The following is an 11,378-nucleotide window of genomic DNA, read 5'->3' as shown; positions in this document are numbered from 1 at the left end:
TTGTGAAGTGATGACTTATCCATCAAGTGTATGTATGTTTTTTTTCCCTTTTTTAAAAAAATATTCTATACTAGCCAATGTTTGAAATTATGAGTGTACGGGGTTGAAATACATAAAATTGACTGTATGTTTAAATTGAGTCACAGTGTCCTTTTATAAACTTGCTTGCAGACTTGATCCTCACAAGTAAGTTCCTGAAAAGGGACCAAGAAAAAAAATATTTATTAGCTGGACCAACCGGTACTGTAAGTTATTTTTTAATACAAAAAATGTTTCCATAGTTTTAGAAGTTTATGATTTTACATAAAACACAAAAGTATTTCCTTGTTAGCATATATCAGCTAGCTAAAAAATGGCAACCGGAACCGGAAGTTAAAAATGTTAACACAAAACACGTTTTTATCTGTTGTAATTATAGTTTTACATAAACCACAAAACGTCCTTCCTTGTTAGCATATATCAACTAGCTTACAAAATGGCAACTGGAACCGTAAGTGTAAAAATGTTAACACATATCACGTTTTCATAGTGTTATAATTTAAGTTACATAACATAATTCTTTGTTAGCATATATCAGCTAGTTTACGAAATGGCAACCAGAACCGGAAGTTATGATGTCATCAGTGCTTTATACGTATTCATTTTAAATTATTTTCTGCGTGGAAAATTATAATTGTAAAAAAACAGTTTTACTTTCATGAACAGATGAATTGGATTTACATGATTTCTTATGGGAAAATGTGATTCAGTGTGATAATGTCCGTTTAGAACAAATGAATGACACTAACCAAGGTTCCACTGTAACTCATGGAAATGCCTCATACCAAATGCAAGTGATCTCCTTCAATCCAGTGAGTCCAACCTCTGTTCTTCTTTTCTCCTCTCTGGACACACACCAGCTTGTCATGGTGCCAGCTGACCACACTCTAAAGTGAAGAAATCTATTTATTAAACTAGAATATTCACAATAATTCCTTTGTATTTTACCAGGCATGTACGGTTGTCCAGTCCTTTGGTCTCCTCTTGGTACTCTTCCCCAACTTTAAAAGCACATTCATAATTTCGGAAGGTGCTGAGGGTTCTGATGGAGAAATGATCCCCGTCTTGCTTAATCACCTTCTGAGGCTTCAGCATGGCTGCCATTTTGCGGGTTGCAAAATCAATGCCTGCCAAACGAGACGGTGACGCACATTTTGCTAAAAAGCAAGGGTGAAAGCAGACAGAGAAGTTTCAGGTCTTACCAAGAGCAAGCATGTATCCTTCAAAGTTGACGTTGCGGACCATGTTCCATGTCCCTGTGTAGTCCACCGCCATCTCTGGAATCTGGTGTGTCTCACAATCAAGCGTGAGGAGTGGATTTGTGCTGCTAGTTGTGTGTCAATATGGGCAGAGGTAATAGCACCCAAGGGAGGAACGTGACCTTTTACACATAATATGAACAAACAAAGCTCATCCTGTTATGCTGACTTGTACGTGGGATGGAAGTGGTCTTCTTCTGTGGTGAACTTGGAGCAAACCTGAAGGGCCTCCATCTTTAAAATGAAATCCACAGAGTGGAACATGAGCTGAAGAGGGCCGTTAAGAGTCGTTGTGAGGGTTTAGTGTAATCCAATCTTTAGTATAGTGTTGCAAGCACACACTGAGACCATGTTCCTCTACGTCAGGGGTGGGCAAACTACGGCCCGGGGGCCACATGCGGCCCACCAAGCGTTTGAATCCGGCCCGCCAGTTGCTTTCTAAGTAACTTCAACTTTTAACATACAAACTGGCAACATGACTTGCAAGTCGGATGTCTGATTTAGTAAAAAATAAACAACAAAACTGTAAAATTAAATGACATAGTTTGATGTGGTGTGAGGTTTAAAGTGCTCCTAAAAAAGGGACATGAGAACATACAACTGATATAGGATAACACTTTTACAGATAAAATTAGACAAATAATTGAAGGAAAATGATAAGCATAAAATAGTGTGTGTGTGTTAAATATATGTTCTGGCCCCCCAGACAATTTTGTTAACTCAATGCGGCCCTCGAGTCCAAATATTTGCCCACCCCTGCTCTACGTGCTGGTCCTCATGGCATTTCACAGCAGCAGATGGATGCCCAGGAATCGGAGGCTCAAGTTGTATGTGCACTTCTTTTTCCAATGTATTTGTCTTTGCATGCATTTTGTTTTTTGTTTTAAAACGTGTGTCATTTTGCCAGCCAAACTGTAAATGTGGTGTTCACCGCCCTGGTTGTGGTCCCTCAGCTGTATGTCATTGCAAGGTATACAGCATTTTAAAGACACGTTTCCCAAAAAAAAAGAAAAAAAAGCTATTAACATGGTGTACATTTGCTTTAAAAGGCCCAAATCGTCAAGATACTGCAAGCAGCCTTTGGTGAACAACCTATCAGCATCCATCGCCTTGTCTCTCATCGCGTCAGGTCAGAATGATGCAAGCAATCATTTTAAAAAAGCCACAAGCTCCCCTATAATGATGTTGAAATAGTAAAGTATCCCTATAGAGCTTGTTTATCCAATATCTTCCATTATGCTTATTTAAATTGAAAAACACTTATACAGTTATAAGTCACAATAATTTACAGTTCTGATTCTATGGTTATTTTAGGGTTACTACACATCAATGGCATATTGGTGAAAACACATGTACCTAACCCCCCCGCCCCCCAATAGGATTTTCAGTGGTCTTCACACTAGTAGAGACAGTTCCTCAGGGCTTGTGGGCGTCCTATCACGTGTTTGGATTGCTGTCGTTTGGACACGGGATATGCACCACCATCCTGACACTGACTGCGGCCACATGCGTAAGAAACTCAACCTTTGACGCAAACGGCGCACCCAAGTCACTTCTTTTTGCACTTTTGTAGGCCAAAACCACACCTGAGCTGTATCACATGTCTGTCTTTCTGACGGTGGCTTCCATTGTCAGCACAGGTAACAAGTACACACGAGTACAAAAAGTTTGTGTTACTTTTCGAACACATTCTTGTGTCCTTTTCAGGTGCACTTACGGTGAAAGGAGTCCTGTGGTTGACAAAAGGCAGGAACAACGAGAACCACTAAACAGAGTCCAGCTGTGCTACACGGGACATCCAATACCGCTCATATTAACATTTCACATGCTTTCCGTGCCGCTGGCAGTCGGTAACTGAAAACCATGGGAATGAAAGCGACTTAATCCAGCTCATGTTTTAATGCTTCACTTCAACAAAAGCAGGTGTTTTCTTGGGGCCGGCGGATGGCTTACATAGGCTTCCTGTTGGAACCGCTCACAGGAAGTTATTCAGAATGCAACACGGCTTGCGTGGATGCCAATCAAAGTACAGGTGTGACCTGAGCGAGCCGGAATGTACCGATGACAGGGGGAAGATGACATTTGTATGAATCATAAGTCAAAGACGTAACTGAGAGCACAGACCTCCACCAAGCGTCATGGTTCCCTCCAATTTGTCAGTCACATCAAAATAATAATCCAACACGTTTTGGATCAGTCTTATATTGTTGGATTTTTTTCCAAGTGCTTTGACCATTTGTCCTGGATCCAGACGGTGATTTGGATCACCCCCACAATTCCTGGAAAATTTCATCCAAATCCATTGTCTTCATTTGGAACACATAATGCACAAATGCTGGAAAAACATAACCTCCACCTGAGGTCAAAATGATAGCTTCGATGTCTGTTAATTAAAAAAAAAAAAACTCTCAAATGAAGTGGTTACCCGTACTGTGGTGTGTGTTGCTGGGCCGAGGTGAGCAAATCAAGCGACCACGCTTCCCCCTGAGCTAAAAAAGGTAAACAATCATGGCGTGGATGGTGTGGGACTTCAGAGGACACATCGTGTGCCATTTATTAGATTTCTTGAAGTCTCTGTATGCACATTGAGAACTTTTTCAGTATCTTTAAAATCAGTCAGTCAATTGTATTAAAAATAAACTTTGCCATGAACTGAATGTGCATTTTTCTGCATATGTAGACAAGTTCTCCCCCCAAAAACATCAAGTTAAAGCTGCAAATGACCTAACCTAAAAGAGCATCATAGTCAATGTACCAGGTTAGCGTGCCGTCAGAGGGACGGACCCCAGTGATGGGCCACTTCTTGGGGTCGTCCTTGCTGCGGCTGAGCTGGGTGATGATCTCGTGTTTGCTTTTGCCCAGCACTAACAGAGCCACCTTTTGTGCGTGGTTAATGGCGCTGAGAGTGAGGCTCATGCGCTGGTGTGGCTTCACGGCGCTCTCGGTGAGGACCACGAGACTCTCCTCCCACTCGGTGGCTTTACCGCCAGGGAAGAGTGACGCCGTGTGGCCGTCACGGCCGACTCCCAGGAGTACAAAGTGGAACCTGGAGGCGTTAACCGCTTTGCTTATGTCCTCCTGGTACAGCCGTGCTGCGTCATCCTCCTCCACACACAGACGCTGGTGGAGCTGCACCGGCATAGGGTGGATGTTGTAATAGGGTACGTGCACGTGCTGCAGCAGATGTTGGTGGAGGATGTAGAAGTTGGACTCCGGGTCAGTGAGGGGCACACAGCGCTCATCTACCATCCAAAGGTGGGTGTTCCTCCACGGGAAGGAGAAGTGGTGTAATGCCAGCCTCTGGAAGAGAGCGATGGGCGTGGCTCCGCCGGAGAGAGCGAGATGGAAAACACCACCGTGAACCACGGCCTCCTGAGCCGCTTCCTGTACGTCTGCTGCCAGACGCTCCACCAGCTCCTCGGCCCAAGCAGACACCATGGTGGCATTGCGGAACTTCCCTTGCATCACTTGGAATCTGTTGGCTGAAGAACCTCCTATCTGATCCGGACCGATGATCACCACGTCGCTGGTGTAGCTGATCTCCTTCCCTTTCAGACGAACGTCCAACAGGTCTCCGTTGTCGGCACCTCCAGGGTACACACGAGGGAAGGAGCCAGCTAAGCTCTGAAGCAGTGGCGTCCAAAAGCCCCATGACGCTAGGAGAGTCTCGGTACTAATGAAATTATTCTTGCGTCCAGCAAAGATGTGAGAAATAAGTTCGGCATAAGCTTCCTGCTGAACTTTCGGGGTTTGTACAAAGTAGTCTGAAATCGGCAACCCCAGAACATTAACATCGTCTTGCTGAGTCACTTCCTTCCACTCGCCCTCCATCACAGAAGGCTTAAATAGATTCTTAGTCACGAGTACTGCGGGGTATTGAAGGCTGCCGTGGCCAAAGTAGAAAATGATCTGCTTGGGCTTGCAGTGTAGGTTGTGGCGGTCCTGCACGCAAAATATGTCATTCTTGAAAAGAACCCGTGCGTATCCCACGCGTTCATCTAACATCTTCCCCGAGAGCAGAAGAATGGGAATGCCGCCGTACTCCGCTGCATCCATGTGCGCTAACACGGCTGGAAGAGACATGTTGTATTTTTTTTTTACAGTTTCACTGACAGAAATCTTAAAATGTGCCATTCTGACCTGCAAACGTTGGCGTGATGCTGATGTGATCTTTAGTCATGTTGAGCTCCTGCTGAACCTCTGCTTTGTACGCTTGGTACTGGCCCATCACGGCTTGATTCTTCCCTAAGGGCAGCAGAGAGCTGAAGATCTGGAGCTTTTTCTGGAGAACGTCCTCGCTGTTGCTCAGATTGGTGGGAAGCCTCATCGTCAAGAGGGCCATGACCTCTGTCAGGTGGTTCTGTATGACATCTCTGATCACGCCATACTGGTCATAGAAGGGTATACGACCTATGAGGAAGAAAATGGCAGGCACATTTATAGCAGGAAACACGAGTAAACACGTAGCCATTATTGTCTAAATAGCTAGCAAGACGAGTCGGAAGATGAAATTCTGTGTACTATGTACTTTAACATTGTGAAGCAGAGCAGTGTAGTACTAAATACTGACACTTTGGACATATTCACTGCAAGGTGTACTCACTTGCATTGCCAGCTATTTACCCAATAATAGTGTGTGTGTGTGTGTGTCAACTCATTTTCAGCGGATTGTACAAGCTGTGCACGGACTTCTCTAAAGTACAGTCACACCTCGTTTAGTGCAGTTACTTGGTTCCAGACTAAAAAAATTCAGACCTCTCAGTCACTATGTGTTATTTAATAATGAGATCTGACTTTTTTGAGCAAAGGTTATTACTCTTTTGAATATTGTTTTGATAAGCCAAACTCTTTAGTACACTGCTGATGGGGATGTCACACTACAACTTAAGGTAAAAAAATACCAACTATCCCTTAAAAATCTGGTCTCGTCTTGTAGACAGTCTTGTGACACCCCTAGCAGTCAATGTGAAATTGTTCCTGAAAAGGATTTAGGACACATTTCTTATAGAATGTTTTTTTTTTCAGATCCAAACAACTCTGAGGTTTCAGTGTGCTCGAAATAGGATGCCATTGTTCCTTACCTTTCACATCCAGAGTCTCTTTCAACACAATTTCTATTCTTTCAATGTGGTGCTTGTTCCAGATGGGATCCAGAAACTTCCTGTTTTCCATTCTGAATGGAAGTATCTTGGAAACCACCTAATGCATGTAAGAAAAAAAAGCATCCGGTCAAAAGTGAAAGGATGAAATAATGATTGTGAGACTCCAAACGGTGTCCTCACCTGTTTTCCCAGGTAGTGGTCTATCCTGTACATTTCTTCATCCTGCAAGGAGTTCCCAAGCTGAGCTGCCAGCACGTGAGCACTTCTCAGGTCATGTCCGAAAGGTTTCTCCAGAACCACACGGAGCCACGCCCCGCTGGCAGGCCGGCAGCTGACGTTAATTTTATCTGCAATATCAGCATAAGCGAATGCTGGCACTGAGAGGTAGAAGAGTCGTCCGGCTTCGGTTAGACCCTCCTCTTGGACTTGCTGTTCAATGTGTTTGGACAAGTCCTGGTAGTCCTCCACAGTCTTCAGCTGCCGATATTGCGAGAGCCTCAAAAACTGCTCCTTAAGCACGGCGCATCGCTGTTCGGATACGACCTTCGTGCACGACACCGCCTTTACGATACTGAAGAATATCGGCGTGGCCTTTTCCGAAGGAGACTGTCCGCCGGCATAGAAGGAGAAGGTGCTTCCACTACTGACCTGGTTCAGGTAGAGCTGGAAGAAGCCCTGCCACAGGTACTTCTTGGCCAAATCACCTGTGCCCCCCACTATGACCACAGAAACATGGCCAAGGCTCTGCTTCTTCATGCCCTCCTCGCCTTGTCCTCCACGGGCACACAGTGCAAACAGAAGCAGGAGCACAGACACAAACATGCTGTGGTGTTACACCGTCCAGACCCTGGAAGAACATAGAAATTTAATTTAGAAACAGAAGTAAACCAATGTCAATCCGAACTACGGGAGAACAGCTGAACCTACCCCAAACTTCCAAAGCCGTATGAAAATGAGCTTGGAGATGGTTAATTCGTAAAGGTCTTTGGAGAGCCACTGATCGCTGCTGTCATGAGTGCAGGAGTGATCAGAGGACGCCAATGGGATTTGTACTGCTGCAATCTTTGTACTTTGCTCAGGGGCACTCATCCTCTCTGCTTGCCACAATAGTCCTGCTGTCGACACGAGTGGGCTGGAAAAGGTCAACAAACCTGCTGCTCATTTTGCAAGAAGACCAAGTCAACTATGAGGCAAATGGGGGAAAACTGAAAAGTATGTGTCACACATCTCTACTGATGGGAAAATGTGTTTTTTCCCAATAGATTTAAAGGAAAACTGCACTATTTGTTGGAATTTTGCCCATCATTCCATAATTATATGAAACACAAACACACATATCTTTCTCTTCCGTGCCTTCTAAAGATATAAAAACAGGTAAAAATAGACAACTAAGAATGCACGTAACGGGACGCTCCTATTACAGCTGTAAAACTTTCTGCAGACAATGCTCCATTTACATAATGTGACCGGCATTTTAACTAATCTACAGTGACATTGTTACTATTATTATTATTATTATTGACATTGCTATGCCCAAGAACTACGTTACAGGCATAGTGACACCTTGCCACACCACACCGCCTAGCTCCTATACGGAAAATGTATATAGGGAAAATATATATATATAATCCTCAAACTTTGTACAATCCTATGAATTGTACAGAACTGATCAATTGAATGGTGAAGCAACTGAGCCAAAATGGACTGCACTTCTTGGCTGCAACCAGCAGAGGTGCTGTTGATTCAGCGTCAGCTTATTTGTGGTCTAAAGAAGTAATACATCCATGAGCTACGTCCAAGCAGACCCGTGCGACGGGCAGCATTATTGTATTATGGAAAAAGGAGTTTATAGTATTCATTCATTCATTCATTTTCTACCGCTTTTCCTCACGCGGGTCGCGGGGGGTGCTGGAGCCTATCCCAGCTGTCTTCGGGCGTAAGGCGGGGTACACCCTAGACTGGTGGCCAGCCAATCACAGGGCACATATAGACAAACAACCATTCACACTCACATTCATACCTATGGACAATTTGGAGTCGCTAATTAACCTAGCATGTTTTTGGAATGTGGGAGGAAACCGGAGTACCCGGAGAAAACCCACGCATGCACGGGGAGAACATGCAAACTCCACACAGAGATGCCCGAGGGTGGGATTGAACCCTGGTCTACTAGCTGTGAGGTCTGTGCGCTAACCCCTAGACCACCGTGCCGCCCTTTATAGTATTCAGTAAATTTTAAATAATATTGAAAAAAACAGTAAATCAATTAATTGAGCCTTAATTTTGCCTATGGTTGCTCAAAGTCGCTTCCACCCACCAAGACAAAGAGTCTGTATGACTGATGTTCATGCCGTTGTTCTATGGAACAAAGTGAAGGTAGGCGATGACGAAAACAGACACGTGTGCATATGGCAATATACTGACACCGCAAAATGATTGAGTCCATTTTCATCTATTGTGTGGTTAATTCATTTATTTATTATCCTCCCAGTGCCCATGTGACAAATCTTTAAATCTTACGGCACCTTGTGACACCCCTAATGGCGTATAATTACCCCCCCCCAACCAACCGCCACAATTAAACAGCAGCGCTGTGTGTCTCCCTTACCTCAGAATGTTGCCAATACATCTTGACAAATGCGTTTTAATGCTTTCAGACAATGCCCTGCTTGTACCTAGTAGTACTTTCTGCTCATTTGTTCCCCACACAAATTAATGAATCATTTCCACATATAAATCCCTAAATGGGTGTGTACTTGCTTGAAAAACACTGCATACATTCAGGGTTTCACAAGATTTGTATCTGTTACAGTCACATGTGATGCAGGAAAAATTAAAAGGCCAATCCATCCAACTTCCAGAGCTTATCTTCAAAGCTAAATTTGTTGACTTGTTGAATGATAAATCAGCAGTTTTGGTCATGGCCTCGGAATTAAAAGCGGAAAAATTGTGGGATTTTAACAACAGAAAAGTTTAAATAATTGTCCTTTGGAGATTTAACACAAGCGCTGCACTGAAAAAAACATCCAAAATAGAATCTTTATTAGCCTAAATATGTCCCCAAATAGTGGCTCTGACAGACACTGTGCCAACACTAGAACTCAACGCCTCAGGAAAAATACCTGGTGCTGCCGCTAGGGGGCTGTAATTATCTTCACTATGAAATCTGATAGCGAAGTGTTGCTATTGAGTCAACACCAATCATTCTGTACAAATACTATGCATTTAATAGGACTATTTCTTGAGTATTGCTGGTAACTATAAGGGTTCAATGTAATGGGACCATAATGCAATGGAGTATTACATCTAGCAGTGGTTTCCACAGTTTAAGAATCCAACCTTTGTAGGGAAATGTATCTATTCATTACGAATTATAGGACAGCCAATAGCTACTTCTCTTACTGAAAGGTCGGCAACCGTGACCATGATTATTTCAGTGTCTCTCCGCACATCACTACAAACAATTATTCACACAAATGGACAATTTATATTCTATAATTAGCCCAATATGTATGCATTGTTGTTCGGTTCTTTTTATCCGGTTGTTTTTGTATTAGTCTGCATGCTTTCTAAGGGGTTTTGTAAAACTGTAGCATCATAAAGTTAAAGTGATGCTAGCAAAGTCTGCAATGGTGGTACGATTAAGCGAACGTAGGGGCTAAAACACAGCGACCTGTACACGTTGCGTGTACTCTGCTTCCGCTAAGTCAACTATTTGGTATTTGCTGGACACGTCTAGGCAAAGTTAGACACAAAAGGCGCACAAACGTTTAACAAGTCAGCCATCATTGACATCACTCCACCTGCTAGCTGTCATGCGGCTTCACTTCCGCATCCTAGCGACACTGCCAGCAATGTAAAAAAAACACACACACACACCAAACATAAAAAACACAAACTTGATTAAGCACATCGTAAAAGTTAAACAAACCTGCACTCTGTGTCCCATTCCGTTTTTTTTTCTTTGCTGAACGTCAAACAATACCGGAAGCGTTCTACTCTTGTCACGTGACACTATCCCGCCAATGATGTTGCCGCGTTATAAAAAAAATAGAAGCCCGCATTTCAACGTAAAATTCCTAATTGTGTGAACACTGACGAACATGTACTAAAAAAACAATATGAAACTTACGATGGAAGCACATTATGTTCATGCAAGGCTTTTACAGTGAAAAATGAAATGATGCAACTTTGCCACTTTGATATTTTGCAAAGCAACACATGTAAATATGAAAGGAATTCCTTTCATGTTTGATTTATCACGTTGGCTGCCTTGCATGCTTTTAGCTCCCCAGAGCTGTAAGTCAGGGAGCAGTAGCAGAGGGCAGCCATGCCTGTTGAAAGCCAATAATGTGAGTAAAGAAGACGTTCAGGGAGTATTTCCAAGGTTTTATAAAACTATTTAAATGCTGCATGATATTGGTTTGCAACTAGTACTACTACTACTACTACTACTACTGTCACATGGGGGCAGCTGAGATAATCTTACTATGTCAATGCAAACACTTGTTAGACTTTTAAATACAGCATGTACCCCCCAATGACTACCAACATAAAAAATATCAATGGTTAAATTAGCAGAGATGTAAAAACACGCTTTACATTGTTCAGCTGTGTTGTGTCGTCACCAGCTTTGAATGAAGGAGGCCCTGCATCGCAAACAAAACAGGTGCCCTTTTGGCCAAACAATCATCCAATTGTTGTGGACCACACCGCCACTCGCCCTGCCGGTTCCTCCCTTTCCCTTTGCTGAACAGTTGGCGGCACAGCGCAGCCCTTTTACCAAGACGCTCGCATCCAAAGTGATGTCTGTCAACGGCTGAAAGCTTTACATCTCATTACACGTATTAGCATTTTGACTTTAGCCTCCTGACGCCGCCTTTCTTGGGCTTTTGGGAGGATGTGATGATATTTCATTTTATTTCTAAAACGGGCTAAATTAAAAAAAACATATTATACATTCTACTCAACACTAGAG

General features: G+C 43.3%; 3 protein-coding genes across 5 annotated transcripts; 1 reads left to right on the top strand and 2 right to left on the bottom strand.

Moving 5' to 3' along the window:
* Positions 1-47: 47 nt before the first annotated feature.
* rbp7b (retinol binding protein 7b, cellular) lies at positions 48-1,655 on the bottom strand. Its single transcript, XM_058090143.1, has 4 exons — positions 1,242-1,655; positions 988-1,166; positions 825-926; positions 48-194 (listed from the first exon to the last, which is right to left on the bottom strand). Exons 1-4 carry the CDS (start codon positions 1,312-1,314, stop codon positions 141-143), a joined length of 408 nt encoding a protein of 135 aa, XP_057946126.1. The 5' UTR covers positions 1,315-1,655; the 3' UTR covers positions 48-140.
* LOC131139738 (uncharacterized) lies at positions 417-4,009 on the top strand. The gene is made up of 7 exons (XM_058089649.1): positions 417-1,392; positions 2,005-2,125; positions 2,206-2,268; positions 2,348-2,427; positions 2,678-2,808; positions 2,872-2,938; positions 3,006-4,009. The coding sequence occupies exons 1-7, from the start codon at positions 1,383-1,385 to the stop codon at positions 3,065-3,067; spliced, it is 534 nt and encodes a 177-aa protein (XP_057945632.1). The 5' UTR covers positions 417-1,382; the 3' UTR covers positions 3,068-4,009.
* On the bottom strand, positions 2,769-10,446 carry h6pd (hexose-6-phosphate dehydrogenase (glucose 1-dehydrogenase)). 3 transcript variants are annotated; one of them, XM_058088594.1, is made up of 6 exons: positions 10,332-10,446; positions 7,328-7,532; positions 6,581-7,247; positions 6,380-6,497; positions 5,439-5,708; positions 2,774-5,368 (listed from the first exon to the last, which is right to left on the bottom strand). In XM_058088594.1, exons 3-6 carry the CDS (start codon positions 7,220-7,222, stop codon positions 4,023-4,025), a joined length of 2,376 nt encoding a protein of 791 aa, XP_057944577.1. In that variant the 5' UTR covers positions 7,223-7,247; positions 7,328-7,532; positions 10,332-10,446; the 3' UTR covers positions 2,774-4,022. The 3 variants fall into 3 exon arrangements, with proteins under 3 accessions (XP_057944748.1, XP_057944577.1, XP_057944657.1); XM_058088674.1 differs by lacking the exon at positions 10,332-10,446 and adding an exon at positions 10,204-10,221; XM_058088765.1 differs by lacking the exon at positions 7,328-7,532 and having other exon boundaries at positions 2,769-5,368; positions 10,332-10,431.
* Positions 10,447-11,378: the final 932 nt, after the last annotated feature.

This window comes from Doryrhamphus excisus, chromosome 1, assembly GCF_030265055.1.
Source record: "Doryrhamphus excisus isolate RoL2022-K1 chromosome 1, RoL_Dexc_1.0, whole genome shotgun sequence".
NCBI lineage: Eukaryota > Metazoa > Chordata > Actinopteri > Syngnathiformes > Syngnathidae > Doryrhamphus > Doryrhamphus excisus.
This window is presented reverse-complemented; position numbering and strand designations above follow the sequence as displayed.

What these genes read in the sequence shown, in the direction of transcription:
- rbp7b (XM_058090143.1), bottom strand. Translation starts at nt 1,314, where the DNA reads ATGGCGGTGGACTACACAGGGACATGGAACATGGTCCGCAACGTCAAC. An exon ending in AGGATACATGCTTGCTCTTG is followed by an intron (nt 1,167 to 1,241) that starts GTAAGACCTGAA and finishes CTCGTTTGGCAG; the next exon opens with GCATTGATTTTGCAACCCGC. An exon ending in AAGGAGATCACTTGCATTTG is followed by an intron (nt 195 to 824) that starts GTATGAGGCATT and finishes GTCCCTTTTCAG; the next exon opens with GAACTTACTTGTGAGGATCA.
- LOC131139738 (XM_058089649.1), top strand. An exon ending in CACTGACTGCGGCCACATGC is followed by an intron (nt 2,809 to 2,871) that starts GTAAGAAACTCA and finishes GCACTTTTGTAG; the next exon opens with GCCAAAACCACACCTGAGCT. An exon ending in GGCTTCCATTGTCAGCACAG is followed by an intron (nt 2,939 to 3,005) that starts GTAACAAGTACA and finishes TGTCCTTTTCAG; the next exon opens with GTGCACTTACGGTGAAAGGA.
- h6pd (XM_058088594.1), bottom strand. Translation starts at nt 7,222, where the DNA reads ATGTTTGTGTCTGTGCTCCTGCTTCTGTTTGCACTGTGTGCCCGTGGA. An exon ending in AGAGACTCTGGATGTGAAAG is followed by an intron (nt 5,709 to 6,379) that starts GTAAGGAACAAT and finishes TCTTCCTCATAG; the next exon opens with GTCGTATACCCTTCTATGAC. An exon ending in CATCACGCCAACGTTTGCAG is followed by an intron (nt 5,369 to 5,438) that starts GTCAGAATGGCA and finishes TGTCTCTTCCAG; the next exon opens with CCGTGTTAGCGCACATGGAT.